At 47.7% G+C, this 24,117-nt stretch overlaps 2 protein-coding genes across 2 annotated transcripts; one reads left to right on the top strand and one right to left on the bottom strand.

Annotated features, from left to right (window-relative positions):
- The first annotated feature begins 1,442 nt into the window (after positions 1-1,442).
- LOC135904707 (reticulon-4-like) lies at positions 1,443-3,605 on the top strand. Its single transcript, XM_065435643.1, has 9 exons — positions 1,443-1,680; positions 1,957-2,134; positions 2,413-2,445; positions 2,534-2,593; positions 2,680-2,718; positions 2,789-2,833; positions 3,255-3,302; positions 3,367-3,408; positions 3,499-3,605. Exons 1-9 carry the CDS (start codon positions 1,530-1,532, stop codon positions 3,584-3,586), a joined length of 684 nt encoding a protein of 227 aa, XP_065291715.1. The 5' UTR covers positions 1,443-1,529; the 3' UTR covers positions 3,587-3,605.
- Positions 3,302-7,542, bottom strand: LOC139055565 (uncharacterized). The gene is made up of 8 exons (XM_070533085.1): positions 7,281-7,542; positions 7,077-7,202; positions 6,750-6,909; positions 6,342-6,505; positions 5,697-5,905; positions 4,527-4,881; positions 3,986-4,082; positions 3,302-3,559 (listed from the first exon to the last, which is right to left on the bottom strand). The coding sequence occupies exons 1-8, from the start codon at positions 7,481-7,483 to the stop codon at positions 3,551-3,553; spliced, it is 1,323 nt and encodes a 440-aa protein (XP_070389186.1). The 5' UTR covers positions 7,484-7,542; the 3' UTR covers positions 3,302-3,550.
- Between the last annotated feature and the right edge of the window lie 16,575 nt (positions 7,543-24,117).

The following is a 24,117-nucleotide window of genomic DNA, read 5'->3' as shown; positions in this document are numbered from 1 at the left end:
GCGCACCCACTGCGCTTGAAAAGTACCCCAAAAAGTAACCAATTTAGTCACAATAATGTTGGGGGTCAGCGAAAGCGCCAATATCAGTAGACGCGAAACTGCGTCGCAGCGACGCAGCGTCACAGCACCCTGTGCGACTAGCGTCTATGCTAGCGTCGCGTGCCCAAAAACTACTGAAATTAGTTAAAATTAGTTGAGGCTTACAGGAAGCGTCGCAAACATCTCCCAGAACGATTCTTTAATTAAAATTAACTGCTCCACGACGGCCACGCTGTTTTTCGTTAACTGCATCACAAGTCTAGACTAGGTGCCAGATAAGCCTAATTGCTCGAAATGCGTCGCAGACTGTCAAAGAAAGTTTCTCACCTTGCCGTTGTCCACTAGTGCAATTTCGTCATGTCGCAGTTCCGAACGAACGCTAGAATTCGCCGGGTGCCCATGAAACCAGGCTAAATCCCAAAACAGAAAAACAGTCACACGGGTGAGCAAACAGTCCAACGCTCAGATACACGGCCGGTCGCTCTCGCTTCGGCGGCGTGTCTGACGAATGACGCAAACATCTGCCTCGTCATTCGCCCGTTCGCCTGTCGCTAGGCAACGGAAGTAAGCCGCAAAGTTTAACTTAATTTATACGCAGATATTTTTAATTTTTCCGGGAAAGAATAAAATAAATTAAACAATTGCTGTTAATCTCATTTCACATTCTTCTTTTTCTCGATGCTCGCGACCCCAATTCGTCGATGTTAAAAGTATAGCGTGACGTGTTTCCTGTTTCCAATTTTCGCCGAGTGTCCGCTCTTGTTCAATTCCCTTTCTCTATGCTGGGGCCCTATAACGTAAAACTATTCCAATACGTTTCTATTCCAATCTCCTGACGTCAAATTTGCGTAACCACCGACACAAGCACCGGGCGGTCACCCGCAGGGTCGTCTGAACAGACCAATCAAACGCTCTCCTCGTTCATAGGAGGTCACTTTTGTTTGCTTGAAAAACTAATAACATTGCCTGCACTGAGCGGCTTGTTGTATCTAATTGGCTGACAAGAGGCAAGGAAAATGTCCAAGTGGAGAGGGATTCACTGGCGCAGAGCCAGTGCACTGAACATTGATAACCGGATGAAGAGGGTGGTGCCGGCGTCTGCGATTGGTCGGCTTTCCCTTACTTAGCTTGTGGTGGCTGGTCGAAAATCACTGCGGCATGCAACGGAAGCTTAAAGGTACGGACACACTAGCGGCAAAACGCGCGCGGCGCGCCGCCGCCGGCGCGCCGCGTGCCGCGAAACCTGCCGCGGAACCGGTTTGGTCTGCCGCGCAGAGGATGGGTGCAGGACCCATTTTCGGCGGCTTGCCGCGTGCCGCGAACCAATGAGAGGCGTCCGGGCTTTCTCCTAAGCGCCACCTCTTGGCTACTGCCGAAGTTACTTCCAGCGGCGGCGGCGGCGGCGGAACCACGATCGACGACCGAGTGCTCCGAGCCAGCCGCGACTGCTTTGTGTGCATCCACGTGCTCGTGTGCATCCACGGTGTAAAATGAATCTGAACCGGCAGAATATGATGGAGCAATTTCTAGAGACTGTTCGCTTGTTCCCCTTTCTATACGATAAAACCCATCCGGATTATAAAGACAAGGACGCGAAAATGAACCGGTGGGTGATCATCGGCAAAACATTCGATCTGACTGGTGAGTTGTTTTCATTCTTTATCTGAGCTTCCGCTGAATGTTCACGTCGGCAGGAATGTGCGGGGGTGAGCACACTTGTTTAGAGTGCTCTAGCGGTGTGCTGCGGAGCAAATGAGATGGAATCTCGGTTTCCTACGGGCATGGTGATTTTGCCTGAGCGGTTCGCATGTCGTACCAGGCTGCGCGCTTCGTACAGCGCCGCCTGAGCACTCAAACAAGTGGCTCATCTTTTCATTTTGCAACCTTTCTTGGTGATAAACATTGGCATTTCTGCAGGACCGCAAGCAGCCGCAAAATTTAAAAACGTGAAAGATCGGTGGCTGAAAATTGTGTCGGCGTTGGAGGGGGCCCGGAAAAGTGGCGCCGGAGGAGAGGCCGCAAAGGTCCCCACGAAGTGGCCACTTTTTGACATTGTGGATGGCATGCTGAGGCACACGCCACATTATGCGGAAAGGTAAAAAAAAGGCAACTTAGTTGCGTAGCCATCTGCGCCAACTCAAGCCTGGCATTGATAACTTCACTACTGTCACCTATCCTACCACTATTTTTTAAGCCGCTTTTTTCGTGTTTAATATCTTTTTACCTGCTTTGACTGCCCAAGCATCTGTGTTTTTAAGAATGTATTCCCTTCAGCTGCGCTGGTAGCTTCGCTATTGTAATTTTCACATTACCTTTTTCCTGGCGAGAAATCTGCAGGGATTGCATCAAAACAGCTCAAATTTTATATTTCAGGTCTTCATCAAATGTGCCCCCAGAAGAGGACGTGTACGTTAAGTCTTCTTTCCATAAGTGCAACTTCAGTTCACAAAGCTTCAAGTGATTTAATTTGTTATGCATCTGTGCTTTTGTGCAGCTCCATTCCGCCATCTCCTATGTCATCGAACAGCCCTTCCAGTCCGAGTGTGGTGGCCAGGTGTGCACCTCATTGTTTGCTTACCATAACGGTTACTGCAGTGAAACAGTTTATTTACAACATTGTCATTTCATTCACCTGTGCAGCTGTATATCAAGCCCGGCTGCTATGCTTTTTCAAGAAATGTAAGCTGTACTAATTGTGGTGTCATTATCCACCAATAGTAGTAACATCCTATGTCTTTATATAATGCAGGTACACTGACAGCCCCAATGATTTCATTGATGAAGACGAATTGAGGTGGGTGGTGATTTTCAGTTTTCCTAGCTGTGGTGCATCACAGGTTCCATATCAATACACCCTTTCCACAAGCCTTTCATGTATAAGAGTGCGTCCACTCTATTATGCACTGTTATGCTGCACTCCCATAGAAGAGGATTAGTTTTATGTGCATACAGATCTTGGCTTAGTTGCTGTCATGATTCACCGCAGGTGTGCAGTTTCAAGTGAATCACATACTCAACACTGCATTGCAATGTGCTGAAAAAAACGTTTAAGTGTCCTATTTAATGACTGCACGTCTAAAAACTGCAACAAGGTGTGAAACCAAGCTTTCGGGTACTAGATGAGTGTGATGTGTCTTGCTCCTTTTCATAGCATTGCAAGAAGACAACATGTTTTTTGCACGGCATAAATCGCAACATATTTATTTTTTCTATAGGCTCCCCAGCACATCAGAAGGTGCGGCATCTGCTGCTGGCTCTTCAGGGTAAGTTAGTGTTCACTTCCTTGTGTCGGAATATGACACCATAACAAACATTTTTTTGAGGCAGGTTGTCACCTTCACAAGCAGGAGCCGCTGCCCCAGATCCAGGGTAAGAAAGCTGTGCGCACTTTCTTTGATTGGAAGCAGACATACTTTTCCAGTGCATTTCTTGAGTGTAATGATGTGGCCTGTCCTGCAGGTCTGCCAAAAGGAGAGCAGCCAATGGACGTTCCTCTAGGTACTGGCATGGTTCACATTTCCTGCAGTATTTGAATGATAATCAGTGATTGCAAGAAAACATTGCGCTGATATATTTATATGCAGGACCAAAAGGCAGCAGTCTGACAGCTTCGACGAAGCAGTGAAAGATGTCTTGGGCAGCTGCTCAGCTACGCTGTTGGAATTAAAAAAAAAAAAAGAAATGCCTGCACCGACAGATGACAGCGAGGATGCAGCAAACTGGATAGCTGCTAAGCTGAGGATGCTACCAAATAAAAAAAGATGCGAGGTGACATTCAAGATCCACAAGCTGCTGTATGAAGCCGAAATGGAGCAGTACGAATAAATGAAATGTGAAGTGCAAGCAATCGATCATATTTTTCTATGAAAGCAAGCAATTTCGGCTTTCTTTTGATATGATAGTGTTTGTGCATGCTGACAAGCAGTTGCCTGTTATCGGAAATTACCTGCCGTCCTGCACGGGTCACGACACTTTCCTGCCATGGCACCTGGCCGTCACTCATGAAGTAGGATGCCAGTCTAACCCTTACTTCCAATGCAGCCCTGTAACAGTGAAAAGCACGAGATGTTCAACCTTTTCCTTCAGCTTATTGTGCCTGTCTGACTGAGGTCAGAGAGAGAGAGAGAGAGAAAAAACATTTATTTGGACCACCGAGGTGGTTGCTCTTGAGGTCGAGTGGGTGGGGTCCTCATTCCAGGACTCCACTGGCCGTGGCTGCTCGACGTACTTGCTGGACGAGAGCTTCTTGTCCCGCCAGAGGTCACAGTTCTAATGGGTGTGTTTTACTCCTCGTCGTTAGCTGTACCCACTGACTTTGTTCAAAACATGCACTACGCATGTATTTTTGCACTGTTACAACTCTTAACGCAAACTCTAATGAACAAGATCTTATGCCAAGTGTTATTGATGAGCTTCAATTGCTCTAATGTAAATAAAGCAGGAAATGCAAACTATTACTGATTTCATGCCTTCATGGAAATAATTACCGAGCATAGTGGTAGCCCTGGTCTGTCCATCCAGGAAGGGCACTGCTGTCGTTCCTCCATGCCCCATTTGTGACATTTCCCTCCCAGTCTTCATGGTCAACAAATCCAGGAGGGTTGTACGTTGTCCTTGCGAACACCGAATCTTTCATCAGAAAATTGTGAAGCGCCACACATGCCCTTACAATGTTCTCAGTAGTTTCTTCTGACGCTCGAAAAGGTCTCTTCAGTATTCGCCACCTACTAGCCAGGATGCCAAAACTGTTTTCTATGAGCCTCCTTGCACGACTCAGCCGGTAATTGAACACTGCCCTCTTCAAGTACTCGCTATACTGGCTGACCCTGTAGGCATGAAGAGCTAGAAAAACAAATGTTCAGGGCATTAAAATTACAGCATACATGTACATACTTAGATGAAAAATGCAACAGCACTAATTTCAAATCATTTAAATAACTGGCAGCTGTGGCACCTGCTGAATACAACAAGAAAAAACTGTTCCTACATCTAATGTCCTCTAGGTGCCTCTTTCCAGTGCAGCCAATTTGAAATGCTACATAAACTGATATTATACGGGTTCTTATTAATTTTTGCATGCTTACGTTGTGCTAAAGAAATGCTACATAGGGCCACCTTTGGCTGAATTGCACAACTTGTGATTTTCAGTATATTATCCTGTAAGAAAAACAGGATAGAAGTGCTCATGCATTTGCTTACAATCATGCAATTAAACCTTGTATGTCAGCATTACATTTTATTACTGCATCATACTATTGCTTTCGCACAAAATGCAGCATAACATGTAAATTATCAGTAATAAAAGTATTTTAATACACTCATATTGCACTGCATACATGAAATTTAGTCCTCTGCACCATTTCTTTTTCCATGCAGGAACAACCTTTCCTTGTAGGACTTACTATGTAGAAGGGTTGAAATCTGGGCCTATGTACATCTAGCCTGCATGCATGTACTATGTACATGCATGCAGGCTAGACTGCATTTGTAAATGTTTTGTAGAAATTGTTTGACCATTTTTACCGTATGCATGCATTGCACGAAACTGTATCTGCTATGGAAAACAGTGGCAACAGTAACACAGTACAGCTGCATTGATATTTCATCTCGGCAATCAGAGGAACATGTCAGCGTTAAAAGTAATTGAAGCAACTTGCCACGTCGAGGATAAGGCCGCATGAGAAAAGGCTTCAATGGAAAGGCCTCGTCGCCCACCATCAAGTATGGTATCAGTCCCGCTGAGCCAACTGTTGCTGCTGGGGGGATCCCAAATGTGCGCTCGCCCAATATGCGCATCAACTTCGTTCTTAAGAAAACTCCTCCATCGCTTTCTCCCCCGTAGTGGCCAACGTCCACATACACAAATCTGAAATAAAGCAAGTTTCAGTGCAGCCCATTTAGCATCTGTAGCAGATGACTTTCACCTTGCTCCTGCTGAAGTCACTACTGCGTTCAAGTCTCGTAAAAGTGATATCGGCGCTGCATTATAGTTTGACTAAATATACATGCCACACACAATCACAACTCGGATTACCATCTTAACATCTGCTGCTATTTGTGCAGAACCAAATATGTTTACTGTCAACCTGCGTGAGCAAACCATTGTAATCATACACCTGTCTACGCTATGCTCCTTAATTCGTCATGTAACTTACACCATTGAACTGTCCTCTTTTCTTTCAGTGTATACCAGAGCACTCTTTTTCAATGAATATAACACACTTTTTTCATGATTCACAAGAAAAATGCGCCATTAACGAGTAGTTTAACAAAAGTTTGGTTTTGCCATGAGTGCACCATACCTATAATGGGCATCGCATGTTGCCATGAGGACTGTGCTGAACGACTTCTTGTAATTCAAGTTTCGTGACCCTGAATTTGCAGGACATTCAATGCTCACATGCTTTCCATCAATACATCCAATGCAGTTGGGAAAATTCCAGTGGACAAGCATGTCTGTGGCAATCTGAAAGAGTGATCGGGAGGCAATATAATATGAGACTGCGACAAAACAATAGCGTAGTAATGGATAAGGCAACCTTTAGTTGTCTTATGCATTATGAGATGCCGGAGTTCAACACATTTGAAAAGTCAGTATGCAGGGGGCATTGGGAAAGTCAGTAGCATAACAAATGAGGTAAAGAAAGGCAAGCTGGACGCTTGTCAACACCATAAACTCTCTCTGCAGTAACAAAACGGACTGCACTTACTTTTTTCCATTCTTCTGCTGTTTGTGGAAATCTTACATAGATTGGCTGAAGTATTTCCCATAATGCAGCACAAGTTTCTCTCACGATCATTCCAGCCGTTGACCGTCCTGTCAGGAAGTTGAACGACAAACTTCTCATTGTGTCGCCGTTTGCGAGAAATCTGAAAAGCGTATTCTCATCACATACGTCTCAAAGGATAAATGAGGAGGAGAGGGGTGGGTTGCATCACACAGTGCTCATGCGGTATGTTTTACACAATATTTTCCGAGGGACTGCTGATCAGGCACTGTGACGGGACAGTACCGGGTCACGGACTTTCGGACTTACCTTACTGTCATGGCAAGTCGATCGTGTGCGGATATCGACTGCCTGAACGGAGTGTCCTGCCGCTCAATCACAGGCCGAACTAGGTGGAGCAGTGTGTCAAACGAGCTCGGCGGCATCCGAAGGAAGCTATAATCAAGAATCAAAGACATCACTATCACGTCACACACGGCACACTACGCGTTTAAAAAGGTTATAATCACTCACTCTCGGAAGAAGCCTTCATCTCGGGCGCGCAGCCGGGGAAGCAAAACATTCGCTTGCCCCTCGACGTCTCGGTAGCGCCAGCAGGGGTGCACCCAAAACCTTCGTCTGCGTGCCTTTTGCGCGCGCCGCCGTCGCAACAGCAGGGAACACACAATCACCAAAATGCTCATCGTCGTCAAAACATCGTCGTCTGCATCTGCCATTGCAGGAATCAGCGCGGTAGATGACGAGGGACGAGGAGCTGGCCTGCACCGAGCAAGGAAAAAGCGCGCGACAACGGCGATGTCGCGCCTATGCTCGCGCAGTTCGAGACAAGGCGAGAGCAGCGCTGTCACGTGACTCGGCGGCGGCCGCCGCGCACACAACCGATGTGGCCTCTCTGCCGCGCGGCGTTCTTGCCGCCGGCGGCGCGCCGCGCGCGTCTTGCCGCTAGTGTGTCCGTACCTTAAGAATGACGCCAAAACTGACCCTCAGCAAAGAGGAGTTGGCAGAATGAGGTGGTAAACGTGCCGAAAGGGCTCGGAAACGTTACGCCGCCAAGAAAGAAGTTTTATTTTACGCAAATACATCCGTGCTTTCCGGCAGGTGCGAGTACCCAGCGCTTCAGCGATGGGCGGCAGCCATCTTTTATTCCTTTCGGAACGGGGCAGCCTGCGGCTATTCCGAAGAAAATTCAGTTTTGTTCGGCATATTAATGCATCTTTATCGCGTACACGTCACTTTGACGCGGTGAGTTTGTGCGGTTTTGTGACGCCGCGTTACGGGCAGGTGAAGTGGGTGCAGCCCGAAATATTTTTACCAATAGCCGAGGGCTAATGGCGAAAAGGGGTCGAATCAGAAATAACTGTTTTTCTTTTTCCTGTCAAATCATGCATAATCAGTAGGCACACATCATATCAGATGGGGAGGTATCGCGGTTTTCGCGACATCGCGTGACAGACAGGTGAAATGGGCGTGGTCGAAAAAAGGTTTTGACCAATCGTGGAAGGCTGATAGCAGAATTGGAATGGAAAAGTATGGAATAGTTTTATGTTATAGCGCCCCAGGGCGCGGCTCGGGCCCGCTTTATGAAGGCCGAGCGCAGCCAGAGCTCAACCCGGGCCTGCAGTTCCAAGCCCGGACATGCTGGAGGAAATTTGTTAATGATGTTGATCATTATTGGTGCCTTGCTCTTTGTAGCGGGCGATCAGACGGGAAATCCGGTGTGTACATGCATTGAAATGTTGCTTTACCAGCGGTGGTAGCTTAGCGGTTAAGCTGTTGCGCTGCTAAGCTCTAGGACGCGGGTCCGACTCTCGGCCACGGTGGCCGCATTTCGATGGGAGCGTAATGCAAAGAACGCCCGGTGCACTTACATATGGTTGCACGTTAAATAACTCCCGGTGGTCGAAATTAATCCCGTCCCAACTGCGGCGTGCCTCGTAATCATATTGGGGTTTTGGCACGTAATACGCTAGAATATAAGTGCTCATGTGGTACATGAAAAGTCATTACAATAACAAGTATAGCGACAATAACACATATCAAGAAGGGTTTTTTAAACACAAAGTGTACAACTAACACGAAGAAAGCGGATAGAAGCAAACTCAGGGCATTCCCTTTGAGGCTCTTGTCTACACTTCACGTTTGAAACAGTAATGAGTACAAATTCTTAAAAGAGGCTCTCGATTAATAATTTGCTGCAGAAGATAACAAAAAGTTTAAGGCTGTATCTGGTGAACAGCAAGCAAAATCAGTACTTCTCTCAACTACCCGATGTTCAACACTGGTGAGACATTTGTCTCACCAGACAACAGACAACATTTGTCTAGTGAGACACCAGAAAACCTTTGTCTCACCAGACAACACTGGTGAGATAAATGCGACACTCGATGTAGAATTTCACGATTCAGAGATCCCCGCAGCTCTCCACGACCTAAATGGCGAATCAGCACCTGGTCCCGACAAGGTTACGAACAGGACTATACGAAACATCAATGATGCATCGATCACCGCTCTTACGGCATACAATAAATGCTGGCGAGCACGTCGCATCCCAGAGGCGTGGAAACGCTCTAAGGCAGTCCTGATACCGAAGCCAGGCACGCCGTTCAGCCTCGCTCACTTACGGCTCGTTTCCCTCACATCTTGCGTTGGCAAGGTGATGAAGCACGCATTCCTTTCCCGTATCAATCGCCACCTTGAGGACACTGGAGCCTATCCACCTACTATGGTGGGCTTCCGGTCACACCTCTCCACTCAAGACGTCATGTTCCAGCTCTACCACCACATTATCAACGACCAAAACTACTGAAAACCATGCCATCCTCGCCCTAGGTCTGGAAAAGGCATTCGACAATATAGCACATGCATGCAGCAATCATGAGCTGAATAAAGAAGCTCAACATGGGCAAGCGAAGCTACAAATGCATCGGAGACTTCCTGTCGCGCCGCACAGTGACCCTCGCGGTCGACAGCATGACATCCAACGAACATGCACTGGGAAGCACCGGCACTCCTCAAGGATTGGTCATATCCCCGCTCCTTTTCAACCTCGTGATGCTGGGTTTCCCAGCCTACCTCGACGAGATTGACGGCCTCCATCACGCCTTGTATGCAGAGAGCATCACCCTGTGGCTCGACAAGGGCAGCGACGGTCAGACAGAATGCACCTCACAAGTAGCGGTCTCTGCAGTCGAAACCTCCCTCCAAGACACAGGTCTCCGACTATCTCCACTCAAATCAGAGCTGCTCCTCTACCACCCGCGCCGCCGGCCCAAGCCTACAGGGGAATCGCACCAATGTGACGAAATAATCCTGCATACGCAAGATGGCTCCTGCGTTTCCCGTGTCCCGAAAATATGCATCCTCGGCATGTATATAGCAGCCAACGGGCAAACATAGAAGTTATCCGCAAAATTGAAGGCAAGGTTACAGCGGCTACCCGCCTGATCAAGCGCATCACAAACAAGCACACGGACATGAAGGAGGACAGCGTCATGGCCTCATACACTCCTTTGCAATCAGTCACATTACTTATGTGGCTGCCTCCCACAACTGGAATTTCACTGAAAGGGACAAACTCAACACCCTTCTACGCAAGACTTACGATATCGCCCTTGGCCTACCGGAGTCCACGAGCACTGCTCGTCTGCTACACCTGGGGGTATATAACACGCTTGAGGAAATCGTGAATGCGCAAAGAGCCTCGCAACTGGAACGCATGCCCCTGGTAGCTACGGGCCGGTAAATCCAGCAGAAACTCGGCCTCAATTACCACGCCCAACACGGTCAGAAGCAGGTCATTCCACCCGACCTCAGTGGCACACTGATCGTCGCCCCTATCCCTCAAAACATGCACCCCGAATATAACGGGGGCAGACGCATGGCCCATGCCAAGGCACTGCTGCGCTCCTTTAGTGGGAAGAGGACTGTGCGCTTCGTAGACGCGGCAGAATACCGGTTCATGGCGGTAGTCGTAGATTTTAATTCTCGGCTTACGCACGCATGTAGTGTCAGCACGGAATACCCCAAAACAACGGAAGAGGTGGCGATTGAGCTTGCGCTTACTGAACCACTCTGCGAGGTAGTTCTTAGCGACCCACAATCCGCAGTTCGCAACTACGCGCGGGGGCGCATTTCCTCCGAAGCCCTTCAGATCCTAAGGAAAGCTTGTCGGCAGCACTCCAATACCACCGCCATCATCTGGTTCCCAGCGCACGTCGCCACCCCCACCGACGAGGGCCCCCCTAACTTGAACGACGTAGCGCACCGCTCTGCGCGAGAACACACCCGCCGCGCAGAATCGGAGACCCCCTCTTCGACTTTGGAACTCCCGGTTCGAAACACGCGAGAACGCTTAGTCAGGTACAACGACATCGCCAAGCACTACCAGCTAGTCAGGTGGATATTGCTCCCACCTCACCCCAAACTGAAACGTCGCCAGGCAGTCGTCTAGTGAGAACCGCAGACTCAAACCTTCCCCAGTCCAGCGCGATTGCGGCACATTTTCCCCGCGCAATACCCGACTGCTTTTTGCAAGTTATGTCAGACAACTAGAGCGACGCTCTGACACATGTTGTGGGAGTGTCCTCTAATATCAGCTAAAATGGCAGTAGCTCCGGAGGCTCTTGCGTCGAAGTGGGCCGTCGCTCTGCGTAGCTTCAGCCTCAAGATACAAAAGTGGGCAAGCCAGCAGGCCTGAGAGGCGGCGATGAGGCAAGGCCTCCAAGTCCCCTCATGGGGTACCTGAGCCCAGGTCGTTAATCTTTGGCGGATTTAAAATAAAGTAGTTTCTATCCATCCATGTAAATCGTTCGTATTCTAACTTCGACACAAAGCGTAATGACGACGTACAATGTAAATTATATAATCAAACTGTCACACACCACGCTTCAGGCTATGCCAGATAAAAGGTTCCTCCCTTATTTTTATGAAACAAATATAGAAAATATGCTTATAGTAACACGCAGTACCACAAGAAGGCTGCACCTGAAAACGATGCCACAAGACTAGGACTGTGCGAAGACCAGCAAAAGGCAAAAATCTGCATGTTCTACTGCAAAAACAGCAGCTTGTAGAGGCGCTTCAAGCAGGTCCTCCTCTCTTGGAGTACCTACCCAGCAGCACTAAAATTGCGCTCTCTACTTACGGATTGTACCACATGTGTCACCTCACCTTTTCAGGATCTAATAAGCTACAGTGTATAAGCAATAAAAGACTGAAACCTTTGTTTCTGTCATGAACACTTCAGTGGTCTGTCCCTTTGCCTGTGCTGTTATTTTTACGCTGGTAGGAGACAGGCTTGGACAATCGGCTGTGACAGTGATGTGACGTACCGCGCAAGAGTGACAGACTGTAACTAACGATGTGTGTGCCGTGTTATGTGCTCCCTATCTCTTCTCCCCATCTTTCATCCCCCCCATCCCGCTCCCATGTGTAGGGTAGCAAACCGGTTAAGCTAAACTGGTTAACCTCCCTGCCTTCCTTCTCCACTTTTTCCTTCCTTCCTTTACGCTGGCATGCATCCATTTAACTTGATCGTACGATTTGGTCCTATGAGGTAATTTAGCATTTATATACGCAGTCAAATTCACGAGCACACAACATAAAATAAATGCACAAATACAAAGAGACACAGTTTCGTTACTGTTAAAATAATATAGTATCGAAACTGGTAATAGTGCAGTCACAAAAGCGGTAACAGGGAAATGGTTTGAAGAGCGGCTTCTTGTCATGTATAATTTATTTTTTCTAGTGGAAAACATGATCGCTATTGCTGGAAAAAAAAAGAGAACTTAATCTGTTTTTCTATTTTCTTTGCTAAGGTATACTAAGAGCCAGCTCTTTGTACGTGTCGCTTCGCCTTGCCAGAGAATGCGTTGGACTATGCAATGCATAACGTTCGCGTGTTCTCGAAGGCCCAGCTTAGGCCCTTTAATAAGGGGTCCCTAGATCGGCCCGGGCCCGTGGCTTCAAGCACGAGCACGGCCTGGATCCTCCGAAAAGTGCTTCGGACCAACGTTACTAGACTAGCTTCAGTTTTAAAACTCGGCGCCGTTGCGCGGAACCGCCACCCGCCCGCGCCTTCATAGCGCTGCAGTCGCGCCCGGCTTCACTTCCTCACTGGCCAGCTACGCGGGCGGGCCGGACTAAGCACGCGGTGCAGCGTTGGTGTATTCTGTGGTTCGTTGACGGCGAATTTCAGCAAGCATGTCATCCGTGGAACTGTAGCCTTCGCCGAGTTTCTTAATATCAGCACACGATGCCGACGTGCTGCGTACCTGGCTGCATAGGCCGCTATCGGAACGATGTCGACAGTTCGGCGCACCACTTTTTCTGTGCTCCCAGCAATGCGACGCTTTGCCCGGCGTGAAACAGAGCTATTCCTCGTGCCGACCGGGAACTCTCTGCGAAATCAACGGCACGCGCTTGTGCCACTGCTCCCGCGTTCGTACTCGTCTTCCACAGCGGGCGGCGTGGCCGTTCATCTTTCCAGCGTAGAATTTCACTTCACTTCTGTCGTCGTAATGGGGAGACCGCGTTTACGGAGGTATAAGCCATTGCTTAAGGGAGTATGAGACACTCGTGGTCTTACGCAACGGAAATATTTAATGTTTAAGAAATTTATATCGAAGAATGTACAAGCGGCAAATCGCAGGCGAAGGCTGCTAACCACGCCGCCGAGCAAACTCGAGACATCGAACGCAAGCGACAACTGCGGACTGCGGGCATACCGTAAGTGACGTCGTTGTCTCCGTCGCAGCCGCTTGTGCGTGTAACCTCATAACTGAGGAATACTATAATGAACCCTCGGGATTAACCCAGTGATAAACACAGGGGCCGCACGTTTCAGCTTCGCTGATTTACCATCTTCACGGAATGAAAAACCCGACTTCTTTCTTTTTTCTTTTGTGGCTAGTGTGTACAAAGACCAACCTGATCTTTCTTTTTGTAGTGCTTCTTTGGCGTCGTGAGAAGCTTCGGTGGGGATGAAGTTCATCCTACAATCACGCACCTTGGCCAGATATTCAGGCTCGTGAGCCTAAACTGCGCGAAACGTTAAGACGACAGGAAGAAACACATGGCATCTAGAAACGCAGCTTCTGCGCTTCGCTGTATGCGTTTCTTCCTTTCGTGCAGTTTACCCTACTCTCAGTATTAACGAACTCGCGCGATAAATCTTATAGCAGTAGGGGATACCGCCTTCTTGTGGTATCGCTAATTCGGACAAGGGAGAACGCCAGCGAGCGTGAAACACGCGCAACCTGTCCGCCCGCACGAGCTCAAGGCTGTGACGAGGCGTCTGCAGTGGAGCCCGATGGAACAGCGCGGCCATCTGGCGGCTGTCACAGAAGTGGCAACAGCGGCTGTAAGCGCGCGGGCGGGAAGTTTTACAACTGAAGCTAGTCTAGTAACGTTGCTTCGGACAGCCTGATTTAGAAATGGTAGAAACGGTAAACAAATCTAGAAACGGTACTATAGCAGCTGATGTATCAAAACTCCCACTTGTTCAACTCTAACCCGGCTAGGTTTGCCTCGAACAACATTTTTTTTTGCGATCATATGTACGCACTAAGTATGGCAAACATACTGCTACTTTTGCGGCTGTGGAGTTTTTGAATACCGTACCACTAAGTACTAAGCGATTGTTAGCTTTAGGAGCGTTTAAGAAAGGCCTCGTTTAATTTATTCTTCACACTTAAATGCTGTGTAACTAATCGGCAATGCTATATTATTGTTGTTCTTTGTTAATGTGCGCGCGTGCATGAATTTGCATTATTCATTGTCTTTATATCCTCATGGTGCATATTACTTATGCATACGTGTTGCGTTACTATTGTTATAACTAATTTACTTTGTGCTACGGTGTCGCCATTTTTTGTATTTATCTCCACTCAATTTCTAACAGGAAATCCCCTTTCAGCCATATGGTAGGGGGCCTCCTTCTGAATATGAAATATGCATGCCAATGCACGTATTTGATTCCAAATAAGTATCTGTCCCTCTTTAAAAAGAAAAAAAAAGTTTTTATTTCAGTCAAAGTCGTCAAAGTTGTTACGATTGCCCTCTAAAAGAATGAGACGCACATCACCTTTATTCGCTCCTGGTGCCTAAGACCGTCTACACTGCCTATTACACGAAGATTAAAAAAATATCAATGGTTTTTATTGGCACTGGTGTTTAGTCATATGTAGGTGCATCGTAACAGAGTATAAATAAACATTTCTGCTTTGTTGCTCGCAAAAGCAGCCGTTGTGCTTTTGACAACACTTTTTTCAACCGGAAATGTGTATGTCGAACAATACACGAGCGGAGGGATTAATCGGATAGGTTGTTTGAAAGGCAATGTTTTGTGTCGATGTACTAAAGAAAAAAGAGAAAAGAAAATAATTATTGAAAACTCTTGGTCACATTAGGGTTCTTGTTCGTACCAATCTTGAGGCACTGCAAGGAAAGTTATCCTTTCTTTTTTAACAAGAAACCATATGAAAAATAACAAAGAAAACCCCTATCGTAATGGTTATTCTAAACAATATTCTGCTATCATTCTGGGACTCGGTAGTGCTTATCAGACTTCTTTTGCTTGGTATACCTTAAAGTTGAAAGATTAGGCATTAATAAACGCTGAACTTGCTCACTCGTTTTAGGGCTGCATATAAATGCGACACCGGTAAGACAAAAACTACAACTCGTTTTATTCGCTTGGTTTTCTACCGTTTCCCGCCACTCTGTTTTCAGACAGTTACTCAAGCAAGCAAACGCACTCTTACCAAGTAAGCACAACTGCGTTTAATTCCGCTAACTAGGGTAGAATGATCATCAGGAATGGCGAATGTAGCGTCAAGCTAAAGTTCCATTCCGTTCATTAATGTACTCGGGGAAAGAGAGAGAGAGAGAGAGAGAGAGAGAGAGAGGAAAGGGGAAAGGCAGGGAGGTTAACCAGAGGGGAAGATCCGGTTTGCTACCCTACGCTGGGGAAAGAGGGGAGGGGGAGGTAAAGTGATAACAAAATAGAGATAAAGAAAGAAAGGATCACAGACATACAATCACAGTCGGTCACTGTCACCGCATAATGTCACAGCACAGCCCAGTAGCACTTGCAGCCCTATGAACCATCTGTTCATGCTGCAGCCGCTTGTCCAATTCTGTTGCCCTTAAAAACTGCGACAGTGCCTTCGTCTGCCTCTGCTGCGATGGCAGAGGAACTTATTTTAATATGCCGTCATCACTCGGGGAAAGGTAACAAAAGCAATATCACAAGAAACAAGTCTTGAGCAAGTACTATTCTTCAGTGCAAAGAGGGCAACGGGCTAAGGTAAACAATGCCTTGCCTTCAACTTTGACTCTTAAGAACTGCGGAAGCACTCTGATTGTTTTCGATGCACCGCGCTTCACTATTTAGTTTAATGGGCTCTTTCCCTTTCTTGTTTGCTTGTCTGTTACAAGGAGGGTTGTATATTTTGCTGCTACTATGGGGATCATGAGACAGACAGTATTTACTAAGAGCTACAGGAAGCCTTATTTTTGTGATTATGTCGCTGCTGTACTGTACCTTAGTTGCGACGTTCATGCGAGAAATGTGCGGCCAAATGAAAAGAAAAATTTGGAGGCCAGTTAAGCTTCGCCTTTAATAGTGGAACGCGCTATCGCTCAAAGATCCCTGACTACTTTTTCACGCTTCCCGGCAACTGCAGCTCATGTACCCGTGATGTTGACTGGGAAACGCTTCCGGCGAACGCTACGCACGAAACGAAGGTGAGCTTTCTGGTAGAAACGCGGCCTCTTGCGTGGGCCGGTCTCCTGTTACTGTTTCGCACTTTAAATATTTTGACCTGAGAAGATCGAACATAAAATGTATGTGCTGTCGGTGTTCTTTTTTTTTACATGACATTTGTTTGTGGGCTGTCATTCTCAAAATTCCGAATAACTTTGTAAAGAATGAAAGCAAGGTATGAGCAACTACAGTGATGAAAGAGTGGTTGGGTATGTGTGCTCCGAAATGATTCCTGCCCATAAGACGGTCGACGCTAGAATCCGGATGTGGGACGCCGACGCCGGATTTTCTGCGACACGGGGCCCTTAACGCTGTCGCGTTAAAATCATTCGAGGACGGCAAGAGATAAGGTGGTCTAGCGAGGGAGAGAGAGAGAGAGAGATAAAACAAGGGTAGGAAAGGCAGGGAGGTCAACCAGAACATCATCCGGTTCGCTACCCTACACTGGGCGTGGGGGAAAGGGAATAGAAAGAGGAAGAAAGGGAGAGAGTAAGCACTGAGTACGTGTGGGAGGGACACTATACACAAGGACACTATAAACGGTCTGTTAAGCCCGCGCCCTTCAAGTACCGCACTAGTGCACGAATCGCTTTTCGAGCCAGTGACGGGTGTGGCCATGGTCCGAGTATCTTTGACTCGGTGAACGGTCTCGAGTCCAGCCTGCGTAAAGTTGCCCGCAGAGAGAGGCGTTGGACATCGTAGCGAGGGCAGGTACACAATAGGTGCTCGATGCTCTCCTCGCACCCACAGAAGTCGCACATCGGGCTCTCGGCCATTATGCGTGGTCTGGTGAAATTAGCAAATTTACAGGCACATCACGGGGCCAGCTGGTGCAAACGCGGGGATAACTGGAGATCAGTAGGAGATGCCTTTTTCCTGCATAGAATGGATATAGAATAGACATAGAATGGACTCATGCTGCTGCTGCTGATGATTATCTATGTACTAGAAAATGACAGCCCACGCTATCAGGCCGAGTTAACTGCTTTGCAAGAGATAACAAGAGTGAAGATAATAAGAAGAGATAGCAAGAGGGAAGCGCCGCTCGAGAGAAAAGGAGAAGGAAACATATTTGACCTCCTGTTTGGAACGCTGCAGTCATCTCTTGTAAAGCAGTTCACTCGACCTTATAGCATCGGCTGTCCGTTTCTATTACATAGATCATCATCGTCGTCGTCATCATCATCATCATCATCATAATTATCATCGTCGTCGTAGTCGTCATCATCATCAGTCCTTTCCATGACCACTGCAGGAAAGAAGTCTCTCCTATTGATCTCCAGTTACCCCGTGTTGCACCTGCTAACTCCATGATGTGCCTGTAAATTTTCTAATTTTATCACACCGCCTTATTTCTCGTAGTCCTCGACTGACTTTCTTTTCATTTGACTGAATATAGTTCTCACATGAACGTCGCAACTCATGTACAGTATAGCAGGGACATAATCACTAAAAAATAAGGTTTGCTGCTACTCAGTAAATACTGTCCGTCTCCTGATCCCCACAATAGCAGCAACCAATACAGCCCTCCTTAAAGCAAACAACCAAGCAAAAAAGACAGGGAAAGAGCCCATTGAACTAAATAGTGAAGTGTGGTGCATCCAAAACAATCACAGCGCTTCCGCATTACTTAAGAGTCAAATTTGCAGGCAAGGCATTGTTTACCTTAGCGCGTTGCCCTCTTTGCATTGAAGAAGAGTACTTGCTCGCGACCTGTTTCAGATGCCTTTCCGTGACAACCCCTAAGAAGCAAAGAAGGCTTTCTTCTCCTGATTACCGCGCTAGACTTCTCCCATGGGTGGACAAACATGAGTCTATATCTATCTTCTTATATCCGCACGTCGCCCGGAGCGTCCGAAGCGAAATTGCTGCTCCACCCAACAAGAAACGCGCGAGCGCATCAGAGGAGCCATTATTTAGCCTAATTCAAGTTCGAACACCGAGCCTCACCTGTAGTTTCTGCCTCTTCAAGGAGCCGTTTCATTTGTTTGAGCTTTCCTCCTGCTCTATGCCACCTGGCTCTTGACATTATAGCACACATACACACCCATTCGAAGGTTCCGCTGCCCTGTACGGCTCTAATTACCGCTATATGCTCTCCTTCTATTAGGCGCAGTTGCATTTTTACGAACTTTCCGCTCTGTGTCTTTTTTATCTCTAATGCGGCTACGTCGACTTTCTCTGGATTGCCTCCTTCCTTATCGTTGGCTCTCTCATTCGCAGTCGCCTTCGTACTCCAAAACTCTCGCCCTCCTCATCTTCGCGGTCCTCCTCCACCGAGCTGACCTCCGTCTTCAGGCCCAGGTTTCCTCCCGCAACCATGGACCGACACTTTGGAGTGTAGCTGTTGTTGTACTTTGGCGAGCGGCTACCGAAAATCCCAACTTTGTGCCTTCCGTCCTAATGAGAGTAGTGGTGCTTGCTGCTTGGCGCTGCCTCGCGGCCCGATTTTTTTTTCTCTTTCTCTCTGCCATCGTGCATTTGAGTTTGGCGCGGTGCTGACTATGTTTCTTGCCTCTGCCTTCGCCCATGCCAGACCCCTCCTCCCCCACACCTCCTTCTCCTTTCAAACTCGTGCCACCCTCCTTCACCGCCATCGCATCCGCCTCAACACCACTCTCGGCCTGCGCTCAGATCCAAACTCGCCGTCAGTCTTGTTCTTTTTACTTTCGACGGCTTAATTACCTCCAGCCTTCTGCTTAGCAGCGATTTTCATTCCCGCCTATCCCTCTGAATTTTTTTATCCTTTCTTTCTTTCTTTTTTTTCCCCCCGAGTCGCTCTCAATCTTCGCCTCCCTGCTTTCCTTTTTTCTCTCTCTCTCTCTTTTTGAGCAACCCTGTCCATAGCGCCATGTTAGTGGTGTGTTACGCTCCAGGTTCTCTTGAGACGCTCGAGTGGATCGTTTTATACTTTTCTTTCTTTCTGATTACGGTCTTTCTCGACTTTCATCTTCACAGTACAGCCTACTGGTATGCACTCTTTTTGTTCGCTTCCGTTGCTTCTGGCGCACCAAATCTTAGATAGCTTCTAGGATTGGGAAAGAAACTCTTGCTCTGGTCTGGACACTCGAGACGCGGCGTCATTCGCAGAAGCGACGTTCAGAAATCGCGTCGCTTCTGGTGAATCGCAACGGAGACGAGAGTCCTCGTAGTACTTACTTGGGATTCTATGTGACCTGGCGCGGCCGAAGCTGGCGCAATAATTTCTGTGATCCGACTCTGAACTCATCTGGAACTTCGAGATGTCGGGTATGTTTCTTTTTCATTTATTATTTCTGAATACCATAATTTAGCTAGAGCAAGAAAGAAGTGTGCAGATCCCACGAAGTGTGGGAATCCGTGTCAATGCGAAACACTGTGGCACACAACGCACGCGATAATAAGATGTCTGAGCACTAGCTTTTATACGTCCTTCACTTGCCTTTATTTTTTACCTTCTCTTTAGATGTATATTCCCATCTAGAGATGCTTGTATTTTTTGTGGCATTTGCCACCGGTTAAAGCACCATGAGGAAACGCCAGACATCATTTTCTTCTTCTTTTTTTAATGTCAGCTTCAAATGCGTGAACCTTTTCATGCTTCTCTGTATACTTCACGTGGCATTGACAGCACGTAGTCTCGCCTTGCCTTTGAGTAACGTTGACGTTCCTCTGTCCTCCGCCTGGTGTTGTGATAACGTTTAGCGGCAGCTCGACGAACCTTACAGGCTTCCACTTCGTCAGCAGTTGATGCTTCTTAGGTTATGTTATGTTAGGTTAGGTTAGGCTAGGTCAGGTCCATTGCCATTTCTGTTATGTATCTGACTACAACGTCGTAGGCAATTTTCGGACCAAGTGGGGAAAAGGCACGCGTTAAAATCAAGTAAATGGATTAAATATTCATTGCGAATTACCGTTCTAGCTACGAAGTCTGGCGAAGGGAGGCCAAAAGTCTGCGTTTTCAGGTCAAATGACGCATTCACAGTTTTGAGCTATTTACTGTTGCCTAAGTGCCACCAAGAGAGACACTGCATCCATAGGGGTTACGACTGCAGTCGGGATCGTGTGTGCTGACCTGTCAACTTCGAATTATCCGGCAAAAACCAGCTTGAGGGTCGCAATAACGAAAATTTTGGCCCATATAAATGCATGATCGCCAACCTTAGGCCGTCGGTCGAAATCAAATTAACCGAAAAAATTGCAATAACCGTATTCAATGGAAAAAAAAATATGGGGTTTTACGTGCCAAAACCACTTTCTGATTATGAGGCACGCCGTAGTGGAGGACTCCGGAAATTTAGACCACCTGGGGTTCTTTAACGTGCACCTAAATCTAAGTACACGGGTGTTTTCGCCCCCATCGAAATGGGGCCGCCGTGGCCGGGATTCGATCCCGCGACCTCGTGCTCAGCAACCCAACACCATAGCCCCTGAGCAACCACGGCGGGTCGTATTCAATGGAAGTCGACTGTATCAGAATCAGCTATCACCGAAACCATCTTATTCAATTCTATAGATAGTGTGACCCCAGAGCTGTCATATATTTGCATGTACACTTGCTGACGTGAAGAAGTAGAGAGAGAGAGAGAGAGAGACAAAGAGGAGGAAAGACAGGGAGGTTAGCCAGTGTAAGTACCGGCTGGCTACCCTGTGCTGGGGAAAGGGGTAAAGGGAGTAAAAGGAGAAAGAAGAAGAAGAAGAGAAAAAAAATTAAGGAAATTCACGCAGTACCGCGATACTACGCGATACAACACTCAAAGGCGATCGCACAATTCGCATGTCCTTAAAAACTTCAGCAAAGCCCTTAAGGCCTTGAGTGCCGAAGCCCGTCTGGACCAGTGTCCTAGAGCCTTCTCCTCTGTAAAGGGGCGATTGTCCAGTTTTTCGAGTGCGGTTACGAGCACTGTTCTTGGCACTTTGTAGCTGGGACAGTCACAAAGGAGGTGCTGAATCGTCTCCTCGCAGCCGCAGGTGCCGCAAGTAGGGCTGGCGGCCATTCCAATGCGGAATGAATAAGAGTTCGTGAATGCCACGCCGAGCCACAGGCGGCACAGAAGTGTTGCTTCCGCTCGAGGTAACCCTGGTGGTTGGCGGAGTTGCAGACATGGATCTAATCTGTGGAGACGTTCGTTCGTGAACTCATTGGTGTTCCACAGATTCTGCGTGAGCTCGCGGGCGAGGGAGCGAAGACTTGTTGCTGCGTCTGTTCGTGACAGTGGTAGTGGTACAACGTGGGCACCATCGTGCGCCGATCGGGCGGCATCATCCGCATGATGATTGCCCGCGATTCCGCAGTGACCTGGTATCCACTGGTAGATGACGTTGTGCCCTTTGTTGATTGCTTGATGGTGGAGTAGTCGGATGTCTGCCACTAGTTGCATATTTGGTCCGTGGTTGTAAGGGGACATCAGACACTGGAGAGCTGCCTTCGAGTCACATAAGAGGGACCATGACTGTGGCGATTTGTGACAAATAAACTCTAAAGCAGCACGGATAGCTGCGAGTTCTGCAGCCGTCGATGATGTTACGTGAGACGTCTTGAACTTGAGGGTGATAGACTCTGCGGGAATAACCACTGCTCCAGCTGAGCTATTAGAGCAGACAGAACCATCCGTGTAAACGTGGATGCGTTCTTTGTGTTTGTGTTTGAAGAAGTAACTTGCTGACTGAGGCTACTTGAACAAAGGGACACTAGAGAAAAACTTACACTAATGAGAAAACTAAGTGCAGCTATATTACAAAAATTGCGCTTCTGTAATCACATAGAAGCCACTGTTACGATTAGAAGAGGCTCGACCCATCAAAGTCAAGTGGCAACAGCGCCTTGATGCTCCCGTGTCAGCTCGGCGTAACGTCAGAGATTTTGGTGCCGTCTGCTCCGGCATAGTTAATTTTTTTGATCGGTAAAGCAGCAGCACATCCTGTCCTCAAAGAGTCAAAGACTGAACTTAGCAACTCCAAACAAATGTTACTGAGGCGCAGTGGCCAGTTAACAAGAAAAAAAAAGATACTTTGAAATTAGTGACGTCACGCTGACATATCGGCTCTGGAGTTCTGACGCGAAATTCAGAAAATGAAAGTTTGAACTTCGATTACTGGCAGTCTTCCTATTGCCGGGATATTAGTGAAAGTACTGTTTTGCAAGGATACTTATTTGGTCGAAAGTTATATAGTGCTTCTCTTTATTATCGTTTAAACGCTCCTTCACTTTTAAGGCGGCAGCTTTGTTTAGCACTTCACCCGCTTTGGATGGACGTCGGCCGATCTCGCAGCATGAGAAACCGGGATGACAGTCAACTTGGGCTGCTAGGTATGTGCATGCTGCTGTCCTGCCGAGGAAGAGGAGGAAAAGGAGGAAATAGAGAAGGCATGGATGTTAACCACAAATGCGTCTGGTTCGCCACTGTACTCTGAGGGACGGGAAAGAGGGAATAGAAAGATGAGATAGAGAGAGGGAGTGGAGGGGGAGGGAAGCCGCGGTAAGCTCGCGCACGCACGCGGAGGGCCTGAGCCAGTCAAAGGCGTTCACATATCCCAGTCGCCCTCAGGAAAGACAAAACTTCCGAGCTGACAGCACAGTCCATTCGGTATGTGCCTGAATAGACAACTTGTCACTGGCTTCTGTCTGGCCTAGTAAAACAACTTGGGTCACTGGGTGTATGCCCAAATCTACAACTTCGGCACTGCGCGTGTATTGTTTATGTGCACCCACTCTTGATTAATACTAATTCGTATGTAGTCTTCAACATATTAAAGCTATAGCGCCTCATCCGCAATAGACACCTCCACGACGAGCGATACCGTTTAATGAATAGTCATTGCAACGAAGTTGCAACCAGGACACTAGATGAACCGTGGGGACTCCTATAAAGAGTTTCAGCTGGGGTGTTGTGATTACAATAATATATAAACTGTGTATGGTGACACTAGGCGTTGTGGTTGGCAACAATATTGTCACTTCGTGTGCCGTTTGATGTGCCCATAAGGTTTCGTGACTCACGGATGGCTTGGGGATGTGCATGCAGCAGGTTACACAAGAAAGCTATCGCTGGCTTCGACAATAGCATTCGATGGTTTGTGCCACAATTTCTTCTCTTTCTGTCTCTCGGTCTGCCACGTGTCCTCTATCCAAGCGTTTTTTCTTTTCTCCTCGTGCAGAGAGAAGCTTGACTCATTTAAACGTGATAACCTTTTACAGGGGAGTCACTTGTCTTCCTTGGTGATGCCGATGCGAAACCGTGGTGGCTAGAGCGAAAGACTCGGCAGACTCAGCTGGCACGTAGGCAAAGCTGAGAAGGAGAGGCAACTGGGTAGCAATAGGTGAGGTCCTAAACATGCCGGCCATGACGTCAGCTTCTAGCGCCTTCAGTGGTCCGTATCATGGCCTTCGGGATTGGCTTCCGTTATTCCCAGAAAGCCATCGCTTAGTGGTGCAACTAGATCATCCTCTACGAGGAGTAGGACGATGGCGGCGGTAGGACACCTGCAGTGAGTAGCAGAGGGGGGAGAAGGGGCGAAGTGCGGGTGGCCGAGGATAGCGCAATGCCGTCTCCGGATTGCGGCAGCCGATCACGCAGTGTGCGCCGGGCGCGCGAGAACATG

The sequence above is a fragment of the Dermacentor albipictus genome, chromosome 2 (genome assembly GCF_038994185.2).
Source record: "Dermacentor albipictus isolate Rhodes 1998 colony chromosome 2, USDA_Dalb.pri_finalv2, whole genome shotgun sequence".
Lineage (NCBI taxonomy): Eukaryota > Metazoa > Arthropoda > Arachnida > Ixodida > Ixodidae > Dermacentor > Dermacentor albipictus.
Note: the sequence above shows the minus strand (reverse complement) of the source record. Positions and strands in the feature narration are given on the sequence as shown.

Bases quoted from the DNA above. Each gene is read 5' to 3' on its own strand.
- LOC135904707 (XM_065435643.1), top strand. From the start codon at position 1,530: ATGAATCTGAACCGGCAGAATATGATGGAGCAATTTCTAGAGACTGTT. The intron at 2,834-3,254 runs GTGGGTGGTGAT...TTTTTTCTATAG, and splicing joins ATTGATGAAGACGAATTGAG to GCTCCCCAGCACATCAGAAG. The intron at 3,409-3,498 runs GTAAGAAAGCTG...CCTGTCCTGCAG, and splicing joins GCCGCTGCCCCAGATCCAGG to GTCTGCCAAAAGGAGAGCAG.
- LOC139055565 (XM_070533085.1), bottom strand. From the start codon at position 7,483: ATGGCAGATGCAGACGACGATGTTTTGACGACGATGAGCATTTTGGTG. The intron at 6,910-7,076 runs GTAAGTCCGAAA...TACGCTTTTCAG, and splicing joins CGACTTGCCATGACAGTAAG to ATTTCTCGCAAACGGCGACA. The intron at 4,083-4,526 runs GTAATTATTTCC...TCACTGTTACAG, and splicing joins CAGGGCTACCACTATGCTCG to GGCTGCATTGGAAGTAAGGG.